Source organism: Fukomys damarensis, unplaced genomic scaffold (genome assembly GCF_012274545.1).
Source record: "Fukomys damarensis isolate Sample0158 unplaced genomic scaffold, DMR_v1.0_HiC HiC_scaffold_28, whole genome shotgun sequence".
Classification (NCBI taxonomy): Eukaryota; Metazoa; Chordata; class Mammalia; order Rodentia; family Bathyergidae; genus Fukomys; species Fukomys damarensis.
Window position 1 is genome coordinate 42,027,125 of NW_022900940.1, and position 16,057 is coordinate 42,043,181.

At 35.2% G+C, this 16,057-nt stretch overlaps 1 protein-coding gene across 3 annotated transcripts in view; it reads left to right on the forward strand.

Annotated features, from left to right (window-relative positions):
* Hacl1 (2-hydroxyacyl-CoA lyase 1) overlaps window positions 1-16,057 on the forward strand; it is an 83,210-nt gene that overhangs the window by 36,431 nt on the left and 30,722 nt on the right. For all 3 annotated transcript variants that reach the window (XM_010643117.2, XM_010643114.1, XM_010643115.3), the window contains exons 3-10: window positions 29-133; window positions 544-584; window positions 2,636-2,716; window positions 3,992-4,064; window positions 6,200-6,277; window positions 7,294-7,388; window positions 10,357-10,469; window positions 12,478-12,613. In XM_010643117.2, coding sequence (XP_010641419.1) covers window positions 29-133; window positions 544-584; window positions 2,636-2,716; window positions 3,992-4,064; window positions 6,200-6,277; window positions 7,294-7,388; window positions 10,357-10,469; window positions 12,478-12,613 — 722 coding nt within the window. The remainder of the gene's footprint in view (window positions 1-28; window positions 134-543; window positions 585-2,635; window positions 2,717-3,991; window positions 4,065-6,199; window positions 6,278-7,293; window positions 7,389-10,356; window positions 10,470-12,477; window positions 12,614-16,057) is intronic.

Consider the following 16,057-nt stretch of genomic DNA (forward strand, 5'->3'; position numbering starts at 1 on the left):
GCGTGTATTCCTTCTCTTCGGCCCCTAGGATGTGCAGTACATGTTTGGCGTCGTGGGCATCCCGGTGACCGAAATCGCCCTTGCCGCCCAGGAGCTGGGCATCAGGTACATCGGGATGAGGAACGAGCAGGCGGTGAGTATGGCCGAGGACATTACTGGGAATGATCTGTAATAGCGCCAGTCACTCATTGCAGATACCCAGCGCTTACTACTCTCTAATACTTTGCACCCATGAATCTCTATTGATACTTCATCTGGTGCTTATCCTAGTTCACGGATGAGAAAAGTGAGTGGCAGAGAGATTAAGTAAAATTTGCTCCATGACTCGGTAATAAAAGAGCCAGAATTTGAACTCAGGTATTCTGGTTATGAGTCCTTGCTATACTACTACTGTGTTATATTGTACCTTGCCAAGTCTAAGTGTCAGAATTGGAAGGGACATTTTTGTTTTGTTTAAATTCTAATCTCTAAATACTAAGTTTTCTCATGGTTACACTGTAAGGACCCCAATATGCTTAATTCCTAAATGTTCTTTCTTTGTAGGCTTCTTATGCTGCCTCTGCAGTTGGATATCTGACTGGCAGGTAAACTCAAGTCTATTATATTTCAGCTACTGAATATATTTGGATAGAACTATTATATCTTTCAGATGAAAGATTAGTTGATTTGAAGAGTATAGATGATAGTACTAAAGAAAAATAAATTTAGAACTCTTTGAGGGTCAGATCAAAAGGATGACAATACCAAAAAAGTGTATTGGGGGGGACATACTGCCATTTTGCAGAATGAATCACTGGTGATTCCTAGTGAGCTGATGAGTTAGACCTTGTCTTGGATGTCCTAAACGCCCCAGCCCACCCAATACAAAAATGCTCGATTCAAAAATGAGATTGTTGGGGCTTGTTTTATTTGTTCAGATTTTTTAGTATGTATCCATGTTACCTACCTACCCATTCCTCATTTATGACTAAAAATGAATACTTTTTTTTTTTTTTTTTAACCTGAGCATGGTACCGCATACCTGTAAGCCCAGCACTCAGGCTAACAACAGGAGGATCAAGAATTCAAGGTCAGGTTGGATTACATAACAAGTTTGAGGCCAGGTTGAGCTACATACTGAGACATTATCTCAGCCAAAGTGATAGTAATTAATACTTTTTAAAAAATGCCCCCTTTTGGAAAATACAGAATGGTATAGGGAAGAAAACTGAAATCACCTGTAAAACTATAGCTATTAAGAATTTGTCTTATTTCTGTCCAATTTTTTACTATTGACACACATTTTTAAAAACAATTTGGACTCCCAGTATAATTTGTATCATACTTTTCTAAACTTATGTTGATAGTTTTAGTAATTTTATGTTTCCAAAAATAAAATTAGTAATTAAATTGCTAAGAATTATAAATAAATATAGTCTCAAAGTCTAGAAGTCAGCAGGGTATCCTGCTTTGATAGGAATCTTCTCATTGTGAGCCTGAGGAAAATAAGCTGTCCAAAAAATAGTTATCTTTACCATTTTCTTCATGTTATTTAAATATGAACAATATTTTCATATTTTTGTTTAGCCTAGAAAGCATTTAAATAACAGATTCCTTGATGCTTTAATTGAAAAAGTGCCAGAATGATGATTAGGGGATATCAAAAGTTTATATGTTAAAAAATTTTATTATTTGAATGAACTTCTAGAACTGTACTATGCAGTATAATAGTGACTAGCCATATGAAGCTATTTACATTGAAATTAATTAAAACTAACATTTAAACTATAATTCCTCACTTTAGTTGTCACATTTCAAATGCTCAATAGGTATAGTTCCTTGTTTTAGTTGTCATGTTTTAAGCACTTTCAGACTGCAGAAGGAGAACATTTCTACTGCTTGCTGAGAGTACTGTGTAGAAGTTTAATTTTTGGTGGTAATTAAGTTAATTCATTGTTAAAGCCTGTCTTAAATATTCTTCAGAAATTGTAAATGGTAAGGGTCAAACTGAATTATATGGCAGTACCTTTTTGAATGCTTCAAGCTTTCAAAAGACATAGGTAGGGGAAAGCATTCAATTAAAAAGATTTGGTGAAGAACATTGCTTTTGGAATTATTGTCAAAGACCAGTTGATTTTATCTGTTAAGAAATGAAAAAAATTTTTTCCATACAAAAAGTACTCAATTGTCAAAAATTCACTTCTGTATGTAGTCAACTTGTTTTAGACCAAATGTAATAATAGCAACATATGAAAAGGGTGTAAAATACAATGTAGAAAAAATGGGTTCCTTATTCATATAAGAAGACTGATATAATCTTCCTTTTGTTTTTTTATTAAAAGTATTCTAATGGGGCCGAGGATTTAGCTTGGCTGCACATTGCCTGCCTGGCAAGCACAAGGTCCTAAGTTCATCAGTCCGTGGTCCAAAAAAAAAGAGCTCTAATAATTTTTTTTACCAATTTCAGTAAACACCTGTATGGCCTTTCTTTGAAGTCCAAGAAGGTTGCCATGTTTCACCCTAAAGTGATTTGAGTTAGTTGTTGATGTGAACCAAAAATGCTTGGTTCAAAAATGAGATTGCTGGGGCTTATTCCATTTGTTCAGTTGTTAAATTTGATCTGCTTTCAGTAACATAAGTTCTGTTTTACTTCTAGGCCAGGAGTGTGCCTCGTTGTTTCTGGCCCAGGTCTCACCCATGCCTTGGCTGGTATGGCTAATGCAAACATGAACTGTTGGTAATCAAATTATTATTACTGAGAATATTTTCTTAAAATGTCCCTGCTTAATCTTACTGAGTAGAACTGATCAGGGGTGGAAAGAATCAGGGGAAAAACCTCTAGTTCTTAGAAACAGAGTAGAGAGGTGATTAACATGCAGGTAGGTAGAGTCTGGGGGAAGGACAGGGGAGGTGAATGTTAGGGGTTAGGAAGTTTCAGTTATGTAGAATAAGTCTAGAGTTGTAGTGTACAGCATGAGGAAGAATATATTGTATATTTGAAGAGTAAGATTGGAAATTTGCTTTAAAAATAGATTTTAGATATAGTTAACACACTCAGTTAATTTGCTTACCTGTAGCAGTCACTTCACTATGTTTATGGATACCAAAACATTATGTTGTATACCTTGAATATACATATATATATATATATATATATATATATGTATATGATATATTAAAAGGATTATTAGGGGGAAAATAAGAACACTTCTAATTTCTTTAGAGATAAATACAACATTTTCATTTCCTTCTGCATGTAAGATCAGGTTGAAGGGTTATGTTCTCATCAGTAATAACATTTAAACTTCTTCGTGGGAATGCTATTGTTGTCTTTCTTGCCCCATGTTTCTTACAGTTTTGTTTGTTTATTTTCTTCCCTCCTTGTTTTTCTCTTCCTTATCTACTTTAGGGTGAGTTTTTTTTTTTTTTTTTTGGTACTGGCGATTGAACTTAGGACCTTTGGCTTGTGAGGCAGGTGTCGGCACCACTGAGCTAAATCCCTGGCCAGGGTGAAATTTATTTTGAGGACTTTTAGGTTTGCTATGTGCTTCTTTTTCTTTTCCTTTTTTTTTTTTCCCTTCACCTTGAGGGATAAAAGTTTTATTGCTCAGAAATGTTACTTATTTTGCTATTTCAAAATAGATTTATTTAAGAAAGTATAAAATATCTTTTCCCCATATCCTAAGAATAAGAGAAGGGCATGAAAATTAATTTTGTATCACTACATCTAGACATCTAGCTTCAGCATCCAGAAAGATTGAGATGGAGATAAGGGTGAACATTTGAAATAAATTTTGCTTCTTTTTTAAATTGTGGAAAGGTTCCCACATCACGTTGTATCCTAAGTAATTTTTAATTTAGTTCTTAGGGAAGGACATAAGGTAGTCTCTTTGTAGGTCTGTTTGTTTCTGTCTCTGTTTAACATTTATTGAGTTGTTTCTTTTGCTTTGGGCACTTTGCTGAGCATTATACGTGATATCCTTTGTAATTTTTTTCTTAAAAATTATTTCAGGCCCCTGATTGTGATTGGTGGTTCCTCTGAAAGAAATCAAGAAACATTGGGAGCCTTTCAGGAGTTTCCTCAGGTATCTAGTATTTTAAGGTTATGGACAGGAGTTTTAAAATTATTTTCTGAGCGGCCGGGGATATAGCTCAGTGACACAGTACCTGCCTGCAAATGCAAAGTCCTGAGTTTAATCCCTCGTACTAGGGGAAAAAATTGTCTGAAAACAATTTTTAAATATGTTAGAGGTACCTGAAGTACTTTATTGATAATTCTTCTGAAAAAGACAATCTCAGGGTGGATAGTAAGAAGGGGCTGCCTTACTTATGTCGGGCTTTCAAGAAATGTGCCAAAATTGACAGGATTTCTTCTCAGAGCCATGAAAATGTAGCAATAAAAGTGACTTTAGAAGCCAGTGCATGCATGTAACCCCAGCATGGGAGGCTGAGAGAGGAAGTTTGAGGCCAGCCTGGGCTGCACAATATATTCAAGAATAGCCTGGATTACATAGCAAGACCATGTTTCCAAAAAAAAAAAAATCAAATAAAAATAAACAAAAGATATATATACTATCAAATACAGTGCTAAAATAGCTGAATATGAGGTTTAGGTGAGTAGAAAAATGACTTTGCACTGTGCCTCCCGGATGTTATGGAAATAAAAAGCTGAGAAGAAAAATCCTATTCAAAATGATTATTGGTAGATTCTGGGTTTATTTTTATTTTATAAGGGGAAGGAAGTGTTTAAGAAGTAAAAGAAACTTGACAGAATTTGTCAAAAAAATATTACAGTTTTTCTGGGTGTGGTGGCATATGCCTGTGCTCCCCACACTGTGAGACTGAGACAGGAGGTTCGAGAACTGCAGCTTGTCTCACAAAAAATTGAAAAACAAAAGGGCCGGGGATTTAGCTCAGTGTGCTGCCACCTGCCTCACAAGCTCAAGGGCCCGAGTTTGATCCCCAATACCCCCCAAAAAAACTTAGTGAGATCTTATATCAAATTAAATAAAAATAACAAGTTGAAAGAAAGGAAAACAAAAGGCTAAGAATATAGTTCGTTGTGAAGGCCCTGGGTAATACAATGAATATACACAAATAAATAAAATAGTTTTAAGAATAGCTGTGAAAAGCAAATAAGTGAGAATAAATGACACAAAATAAACATAATTGAGCATTTTGCTTTGTTTTCAGCTTTTTGAGACAGGGTCTTGCCGTGTAGTTCAGGTTGGCCTCGAACTCACCGTGTTGTTGAGGCTGGCCATGAACTTTTGGTGATCCTCCTGTCCCAGTCTCCCACGTGCTGGGATTACAGATTTGCGCCACCACACCCAGTTTATTTGAGCATTTGTGGGACAAGGTTAAGAGCAAGGTTAAAACTATTGACAAAGTCTGTTGGTAAACCAGGAATTACTATGAGCACTTCAAAAATATAAAAGATTTCCTTCATGTGTTGCTAAGTTTCCAACCCAGAGTTTTACTTATCCTAGGCAGTACTCTACCAGTGAGCTACACCCACAGCCACAAACAGACTTTTACCTGTGATTAATGAATACAGAATAGCAGACTCTGGTATAAGTTCATGTAAAAGTTACAATTTTATGTCCTTGAAAGAGAACAGAAGTTTTACTTAGTTGATTGTAGATAGTAATGAAAAAAAACAAGTATTTTCTCTGAAAAGGAAAATAATAGCAATTTATACAATTGAATTAAAAACTGAGGAAAAAGATCACTGAAGCTGTGGAATTACTGGGTTTAGTAATACTCTCCTTAAGACTTCTTTTAGACATTTTGTTAGTTCCCCTATCCATTTACACTCTCACCAGCAGTTTATGAGAGTGCCTGTTTTCCTGTGCTGTGGCTGACAATGCTTTCTCTTTGTTAATCTGAAAACTAAAAATGGTGTCTCTTTTCCTGAATCATACTGATACAGAAATTTATTATTTCAATAGACAGGGTCTCACTCTGTAGTTCAAGCCATCCTTAAACTGACTGTTTAACCCAAGCTGGCCTTGACTTCATGGCAGTCCTCCTGTCTCAGCCTCCTGAATGCTGGATTTACAGGCATATGCCACCATGCCCAGCTTTCAGGAGACATTCTAAATAATTTTCCCCATCTGACCTCTAAATGTAATAGAAAGTAATGATTTAATATTTTGTCTTCCTTCAGAGTAATATGACTGTGAGCCTAATTTTAAATGATTTTCATTTTTCTGTATAGGTTGAAGCTTGTAGATTATATAGCAAGTTCTCTGCTCGGCCACCCAGCATAGAAGCTATTCCCTCTGTCATTGAAAAGGTGTGGTATTTAACAAGCTGTCCTTGGGATTGAACTCAGGTCCTCACCAAGGCTAAATACATACTCTATCAGTGAGCTATACTTCTAGCATTGTGATTTTTTTAAAAAAGCACTGTTATTTCTATCCTTACTAGATTAAGTGACAATTAGGAATTTACCCAGACTGTTAAAATGACATGGTTAAAAAGCTATTTACATTTTAATATTCAGTCCTGCTATATTTAGTTATATAAACACAGGTAAAAGTAAGTTTCAGTTATACTAAAGTAAAGGTTTAAATTCCTGGGTACTCTTACGTTTTTGCAAAAAAATTAGTTTTAAAAGTTGAGATTAATGCATATAAGATCATTTCTTAGTTAAACAATACATAGTAAATTAATTTTAGCTGTCGAGCATTAGTATGTGAAATTATATTTGAGCCATTTCAAAAACCATAATAAAAGTGATTAGACACATACTGACATCCCAGTTCCTGAAATCTTTGCCAAATCAGAATCAGGAAACAGGTGAAAGTTCATATTACAGTGTAAAACTTGGTAAGCAAAGACTAGGGAATAGTTTCCAAGGCTAATACTGTATGTAATAGAATATGCATAGGGTGGGAGTTATACAGTTTTGAACCCAGGGCCTTTCTACTGAGCTGCATTCCCAGCGCTTTTTAAATTTCAAGACAGGGTCTTGATAAGTCACTATATCCATTGCCCAGCCTGGGCTGAAATGTGCAATCCTCCCAGAATTCTGGAATTAGAGGTGTGCACCACCATGCCCAGTTTAGAACAGGAATTTTAAACCTCAGTGAATACTTTTTGATCTCCTATTTAAAACAAACATACTTTACCTTTTAAAATATATAGATTTAATGGCGGACTTTTCAGTTTTAATTTACAGTATTTTTTTCCTCCAAGGATGTCTAGAAAAAATAGTGTTCATTTCACAGTTAAATAGTATCTTTAAATGGAATATGATAATAAAAATTGAGATTTTAATGTCTTTTCTTCTATCTGTAATAAATACAGGCAATGAGAATCAGTATCTATGGTCGTCCAGGTGCTTGTTATATTGATATACCTGCAGATTTTGTGACCCTCGAGGTGAATATGAACTCTATAAAGTGAGTAATAGTTATTTGCAGTCCTAATTGTGTGATCATGGTGCCTTCTTCTTCTTCTTCTTTTTTTTTTTTTTTATAATATTAGGGATTGAACTCCGGGCCTTTGCACTGAGCTAGTATTTGGAGACAGGGTCTGGCTAAGTTGTTAAATTGCCTAGACTTGTGCTCCACCTGCCTCAGTCCTGCAGAGTGCTAGGATTACAAGGGCGTGTCACCACACTGGTTTTTAAAAGAATTACCTAGCAGTTTATAAATTAATCTCCATTTATCTTAACTTGATGATTTAATAATTACTGAATCCTAGCCTAAGAGCTTAATTTTGTTAATTAAAATGGTTTTTAGCAATTACTTTGGGCTCTATCAAATGCTTAGAGTTTACTGAATTCCTCATTTGAAATTATTCCACCAGTTACCACGAATACATATACCCATTAATGCAGTTAATGGGTTGTTGACAGTGTTAGTATAAGCAAAGAGATGAAGTAATTATTGAAAAGTTATTAGGACTCAGCATAAAAATATTAGTCTAGCTATCTCTTTAATTTAAAAATGTTCTAACACGTTTCTATGATTTTTCATGTCCCTTTATTTCTTAAATAAACACTGAATGAAGCTGAGCGTGATGTTGCATACCTGTAATTTTAGAACTCAGGAGGCTGAGGCAGGAGAATCTAGACTTTGAGCCCAGCCTGGACTACATAGGGAGACCCTGTGTAAACAAAAAAAAAAAGTGAGAAGTATTAAACAAACAAGCAACACTTTCCTCACTGATACCTCAGTCACCCCTGAAGGATGGGGTACTTGGGTTCATGCATCAGCCTAGGTACTATTTAGTATATTTCTGCTGGTGGGGACCATTGGATTATTGATGGTACTTCTTTGATCTTATGAGTAAAGTAGATTTTTCCTATTATAAAAATCCTGGAAAAGTCCAGAAAAGTAGAAAGCAGAAATCCTGTGGTGGAGGGTTGTTAGTGGAGATTGAACTCTTGACCTTTGCATTGACCTATATCCACAGACCTTTACATTTTTTTTTTTTCATTTGTGGATTGAACCCAGGGCCTTTGCACTGAGATACAGTTCCAGCTCTTTTTATTTTTTATTTTGTGATAGGGTCTTGCCACGTCACTAAGTTGGCCAGGCTGAGCTGGAAGTTATGATCCTCCTGTCTTAGCCTCAGAGTGCTGGGGTTTGAGGTGTGTGCTTCCATGCATAGTAAGAAATTTTTTCATTTAAGGGTTGACATTTGTAACACATAGTACTTTTTTCTATTTGTTTTTCATACATATACACTCACTATATAGTTTCATATCATATCTTATTCATTTGGCATTATCATAACATTTTTCATTGTTCTGAAATTATTTCGTAAATATAATTTTTTTGGATTTTGCTCTTATGAAAATGGTTCTCTGAATGCAAGAATGATTTCTGTTTGGGAAAGTCAGACAGAAAGGACATTTATTCTTTAAAATACCTGAACATGATAATCCAAATAATGTTGAGGTGGGAAGGGAGCCTCAGGTATTTTTTGTAAAGATTGAATGTCTTATCATATGTGCACGTATTTGGGTAGTAGTGTATGTCCAGATTTTGTGCAGTACGATTTTTATTAAAATAAATGAAAGGGGTGGTTCTGCCACCTGTCTTTCAAGTGCAGGGACCCGAGTTCATTCCCTGGTACCAAAACATACATACATACATAAATAAATAAATGAAAGGACCGGGATTTAGCTCAGTGGTTCCACCGCCTGCCTTGGAAGCACAAGGTCCTGAGATCACTCTCCAATACCAAAAAAATAAAATAAATGAAATACCATAGTGAGGAATTACTATCCAGAAATACTTAACTGTGACAGTTTTAATAGTTCCTTTACTAATGCATATTGTGATACTGTAGTATTAACTCACACAGTAAGTGGAAATAATGAATAGTGAGTGAAATAGTGAAGTGGTTACAAGCATAGACTTTGGAGACGGAATAACTGGTTCAGTGCAGTCTCTGTCCCATGCTTGTCTTCAGCAAGTTAATTTCTGCTGAGTGTCTTTTCCTCAGTGGTGAAATTAAAATAGTCTCATTGTTTTCAAAATAAATAAGTGGCACATAATATTAACTATTAGCTTTTAGTATGTTTGTTTGTTTGTTTGTTTTTGTTTTTGGTACTAGGGAATGAATTCAGGTCCTTGTGCTTACAAGGCAGGCGCCAGAGATTTAGCTCAGTGATTCTGTGGCCTACCTTGCAAGTGCAAGGTCCCGAGTTCCATCCCTGGTATCAAAAAAAGGACCCAAAATTAAAGTTTCAAAGGTAGGAGATATTTTCCTTAAAAGAGTAAGATCTCTGGGCATCTATGGATAATTCTTTGATTAAAACTAACAAAATAAAATGGATGAACAATATTCTTGCTCCAATTATGAAAACAATTTCTAAAAAGTATCAACAGTCTCAAAAGCCAAGGAGGACTGGAGTTCTACTCGATCCTACCTTTGAGGCGCAAGGACCCAAGTTCGATCCCCTTCCCCCCAAAATAAATAAATAAATAAATCCCCAGCCCTTAATATGGTTTAATGTTATAGCAACTACCACTACTACAAAAAAAAAAAAAAAAAAATTCCTCTCAGTGAATTACCCGTCTGACTGGCTGGCAGATAATATTAGGGAAGGATTGTTAATTTACCAGATGTGATAAGTGTATTGTGGTGGTATAAAAGAAGTTCCTTTTGTGTTAGAGCTGCCTCAGGAGTTTTTAAGGATGAGTATCTGTAATTGACTTAAAATGATTTAGGGAAAAAATTGTGTGTGTGTGCATGCATGCATGCATGTAAAACAAATGCAAAATGCTATTGTTGAATCTACATGGTGAGTATTTAGTTATCATACTACTTTTCCTACCTGTTTATATATTTGAAATTTTCATAGTAAAAAATTTTAGAGTTGATCTCTTGATTAACAGAGCTCTTTTTTCCTAGGTATAAAGAGTGCTGCATGCCACCTCCTATTAGCATGGCAGAAGCCTCTGCTGTTTGTCTGGCAGCATCTGTTATTAGGAGTGCCAAGCAGCCCCTTCTTGTTATTGGGAAAGGTAGGATTGAGTAGAACTCTTCAGTCCTCCTTGGCTTTTGAAAGACTGCTGATACTTTTTAGAAATTGTTTTCATGATTGGAGCAAGAATATTCTTCATCCATCTTATTTCGTTGGTTTTCAATCATGGAATTGTCCTTAGATGCCTAGAGTTCTTAGTCTTTTAAGGAAATATCTCCTGCCTTTGAGTCTTAAATTTTGGGTCTTTTGTTTTTGGTACCAGGGATTGAACTCGGAACCTTGCACTTGCAAGGCAGACAACTGAATCACTGAGCTAAATCCTAGGCCTGAGACTTAAATTTTGAAGGATGTGGCAGTAGAGTCACAAGTTCAAGCCCAGCTGGGACAACTTAGTGACTTAGAAAGACCCTGTCTCAAAAATAAAAAAGAAAGCGCTGGAAATATAGCAAAGGCTCTGGATTAAGTCTCCAGTGCTTCTCTCTAAGTTGGAAAATTTAGAAAAGTAGGAAGAAGAAATCTCTTCATCCAAGAAAACTATTTTTAACATTTATTATTTTTCTATTCCTTTTTTCATACATGTTTTTTATTGTGATCATACTAGGTAGACAGTTTAATATTCTAATTTAGTCATTTAATATTATAATATTTTTTCATCATTTTAAAATTACTTCCTAAATACAGTTTTTAGTAGCTACCAGGTATACATTAACACTTTACTAGCAAATATTGTTTTTGTTTATAGCAGCTATGACAGATATGTTTGTGTCTCAAGCTTTATCTATATTTAGGATTTTTTTCTCCCTGTACTGGGAATTGAAATCAGGACCTTGCACTTGCCAGGTAGACATGGTGTCACTGAGCTACATCCCTGGCCCTATATTTGGGATTTAAAATAGACCCCATAAGGAGTATTAATTAAGTTAAGAGATAACTTAAGATTACTTTCTCCTGAGGTGTTGTACAAAACAGTTTATACTGTCAGCAGTTATTCTTGTATCCATTTTGTGTTTTAGAACTGAGGCTGTTGGGATCACCTATGATCATACTAATCAGGTTATCAACTACTTAGAACTTACTACATACAAATGATGGCTATTTTTTTTTGTTTGTTTGTTTGTTTTTTTTTAATAGTCAACAACAGGAAAAAAATTAGGTCAGAGGTGAATTTACTGCATGAAGGGGATGTATTAACTTTGTGACTTCGATAAACAACTGTTTTGGGTATCAGGACCCCACTGGTAAACAGAAATATTAACTACTTCAGTAGGGTATATTAAATAGTGTATGTGGGAACCACTCGGATGCCAGTTTTCATTCTTTAACAAACGTTTGATGAGGCTTATGTTGAGGCGGGAATTATAGAAAACATTGATGAGGTGTCACAGAATTGTAGAACCTTTTTTTTTTTGAGATAGGGTCTCACCATGTAGTTTAGACTGATCTTAAACTTACTGTGTAACCCAGGCTGGCCTATAATCTCACAGCAGTCCTCCTGCCTCAGCCTCCCAAGTGCTGGGATTACAGGCATGTGCCACCATTCCTGGCATGTAGAACCTATAGAGAGATCTGTGAAGCTGTAGAAATGTTGCCTTTTAAGACTAGTGGATTCTGCAGAACAGGTTTGCTAGTGATGGATGGCTAGGGATGGATGGAAGGTAGGGGCAGTCTTTCTCAGAGCAAAATTCTTCCTTGCCTACTTAGACCTCTCAGTAAAGAAAGTATGTTGAGAATTATGGGTAGTAAGTAGTTCGCAAGCGTGAAGCATAGAAGGTAAGGGACAACAGAAAGAGATGCAAAATGTCAATTTTGTTTAGGGTTAGACCTTGTTCAGAATAATTGAGAATATTATTGAGGGGACATTAGAATTATTGTTTTCTTAAGCATATTTAAATACCAATGATAAAATCCACAGCCCAGTTTATTTTGTGTTTAAGGCCATGTATAAATAGGAGAATATGTGAAATCAAAAAGCAGTTTCACATGAGCTATTTTTAGGGTTCTAGTGCCAAACTTAACTGACTTGTTCAATACATTTGCATTTCTTTTAGGTGCTGCTTATGCACATGCAGAGGAAAATATCAGGAAATTGGTGGAGCACTGTAAATTGCCGTTTTTGCCCACTCCTATGGGCAAGGGTGTTGTCCCTGACAACCATGCAAACTGTGTAAGCGCAGCCAGATCCAGGTGTGTGGCATTTCAGATTTTAAATAGCGTCACTTGGTAGATTTTAAGGTACATTTATTTTGTGACTACTGGCTGAATCTAGAGAAACAATCTGAAAGAATGATGTAATTCTAAGCCCATCTGTTTGTTTTTACTTTTTAGCAATTAAGAGCTGTTATGAACTTTCTTTTGGCCCTCATCGTTTTAGATGAGAAATTTGCAGTCATTTGAGTCATTGTTCTTTTGTATTTAATATATTGTTTTCTCTGACTGTTTTAAGTATTTTTCTTTATCTTTCAGTAGTTAATTATGATGTTTTTAGAAATGGTTTGCTTTTGTTTAATCCTTTTGGAGTTCTTACAGTTTTTTGGATCTGTAAATTTCTTTCTTTCTCTCAATTTGGAAAGATTTTCACCATTATTTCTTCAAATTTTTTTCTACCAATCTCCCTTCTCCTGGAACTCTAGTGATACAACTATTGCATATTTTGACATTATCCACAGTTCCCTGAATATCTGGTAATTTCTTTTCAATCCTTTTGTCTCTTAAATTTTCTGTTTCTTTGCTTACAACTTCTACCTTTAGATTTATTTCAAGAATATTTTTCTTTCCTTTATGAAAGTTTGTCATAATAGCTGCTTTAAAGTTTTCATTTTGGTATTCTAACACCTGGAACATCTCAGATTAACACCTGCTTGCTTTTGTTGTTGTTTTTTAGGGTTGGTCAGATTTTTCTGTGCTGAGTAATTTTGGAGCTTTTTTTTTTGTATACTGGGGATTGAACCCAGGGATTCTGTACCACTGAGCTATATCCCCTAGATATGCTCTTGCTAAGATGTCCAGGCTGGCCATAGAGTTGTGATCCTCCTGTCTCAGTTTCTTGAGTAGTGGGATTATAGGCATATGCCACCATTATTGCACCTGGCATAATTTTGGATTGTATCCTGAATACTTTAATATTATGTTATAAGATATGGGATCATTTGTTTGTTTTACTAAGCAGTCAGTTAGGTTTGGTTTGGTTGGGTTCAGACCACAAGTTCTCTGTTATTACAGTTGTTCAAGGGTCAGTTCAATTTCATAGGCATTGCTTTGCTGCTTTGGGTCTTTCTGCATACGCCTGGCTTAAGGATAAGCCCAGACACATGCTGGTTCATATCCAGATTGGGAATGTTTTTTCTCTTCTCTTTAGGATGTCTGTGGCTCTCCAGCTTCACTCTTTGATTCTGGGAGCCCCTTTTTGTGGCTTTTGCTGCTTTATAGTACCCTACTACTGAGGGTGCCACAGCTCGGCAAACTGAAGAAGAAAAAAAACCAGGCTGCTCCCATATGTTTTAGAGCAGAGGGCCTCTTTTTCTAGTTCCTTTTGCCTGAAAGATAACATTTCTCCTCTAACATTAGCTGCTTGTGAGCCATCACAGTGCAGCTCTGAAGCAGGGCTACCCTAAGAACAAGACTGGGAGAGAGGAAAAGTAAGAATATATGCACTTGCTGCTCTGCACTGTCCAACTTGGAGTGAAGGCCCTTTTTCTGATCCTCTGGCCAAGAAGACAGTTTCTCTTAGAGTTTTTGCCACATGCAGTTCTGCATCCAGAGCTCTAGTTTATTTTCATCATAGCCAAATTTTAAGAGCATTAAATTAATGACATCAATAGTATAATAAAGATTATAGTGTATTAAATAACGGAATCAATAATTCAAAAGGTTTTAGAATATCAAAAAACTAATCAGTCCAACCATTTGTAGTACTTATCTGTTTTGAAAATTGAGTCTCCAAGGACTAATGCAGTATGTAATAGAGATGCTTTTGGAATATGTACTTGAAATGATAACTAAATTTGTGTGAAAAATTGTATTTACCACTCAAGAAGATAAAAACAATAAAAACAGATCCTGTATGATGAAAGATAGGGAAAAAGGGAGTCAGTCAACAAAGCAGAACGATAAAATATGAAACGCAAATCCCTACAACAATTATGATAATAAACTCTCCTGGAAAAAGGCAAGCATTCATATTCGATTAATAGTAACTATATGTGAGCTGGGGATTTAGCACAGTGGTTCAGCGCCTGCCTCACAAGCTCAAGGACCCAAGTTCGATCCCCGGTACCCCAAAAAATAGTAACTATATGTGTTATAACAGCCGCATGTGAAACAAAATCATATAACTTAAAAACTCTTAAAAAAGAAAAGACTGGGCAAAGATACATGAGGTAAGCAAAATAAAGCAAGGATGGCTATGTCAATATTAGTATATAACAAAGTAAAAATTATTAAAAGATTAGAAAAGTTATATTAGAATAATTTGCCAGAATCTAATGAAGATTAGAAGTATATATATTTAAAGCTATTAGAAATACATTTGGGCAAGGCACAGAGGTAACCCCAGCTTAAGGCTTAGGCAGAAGAATCACAAATTTAAGACTAGCCTGGGCAACTTTACAATATCCTGTCTGAAAAAACTGAAAAGAGCTAGAGATGTAGCTCAGTGGTACAGCACCCAGGTTCAATCCCTAGTACCACAAAAGAAAGGAAGGAAGGAAGGGAAGGAATTAACTTGGTATAATAATTTAGAAAGCATTCTAAATTCAGGCATATGAATTCATAATTCAAGCATATGAATTAATGCTCTTTAAAGAAGAAAAAATCCAGGAGTCAATGTGAAGTATGCATTAAGATTCAAGCAGTGACAGAGCACTTGCCTAGCAGGAACAAGGTCCTGGGTTCATCCCCAGCATTGCAGGAAAAGGAAGAGAGAGTAGAGAGGATTGATGTGTAAAGAAGTACTATTAATAATAATGAAAATACCCAGCAACTGAAAACAAAGCATTTAATAAATTCTGACTATATAAAGAAAGTAGAGTCAGCCAAATGTGTAGCCTTCAGTAATTGTATTTAAGAATTTAATGATAACAGTAATAGATGATTTAATGATAGCAAAAGCACATGAAATAGTATACTATATAAATAAGCTCAATTATGTCAAAATATATTTGAATAGAAAAAAAGACTAGATGGAAATATGCCAACATTTTTGTTTACAAATTGATAGTATTTGGGGTTGTTTTAACTTTTTCTTTATACATTTTTTAGATCATCTGCAATAGACTTAACATTAATTTTTCTTTTTCCTTTTTTTTTGTATTGGGGATTACATTAATTTTTCTAATGATAAAAGGTATTAATTTTTTTTTTCGTATTGAGAATCAAACTTCAAACTGAGGACCTTGCACTTGGCATGCAGGCACAGTGCCACTGAGCTAAATCCTCAGCCTGATAAAAAGTAATAAATGGAATAGAGTATATATACAATATATATTACTATTTAAATATAATGGTTTTATAAATTATTTTTGTTTTGAAAGACCAAATTTACCCAGAAGCTAAATTTGCAAGTATAATATAAGCTCCAAATTAGAATTAACTACTTGTAAAATCAATTTTAGGCCAATCCAAATAGTAGAA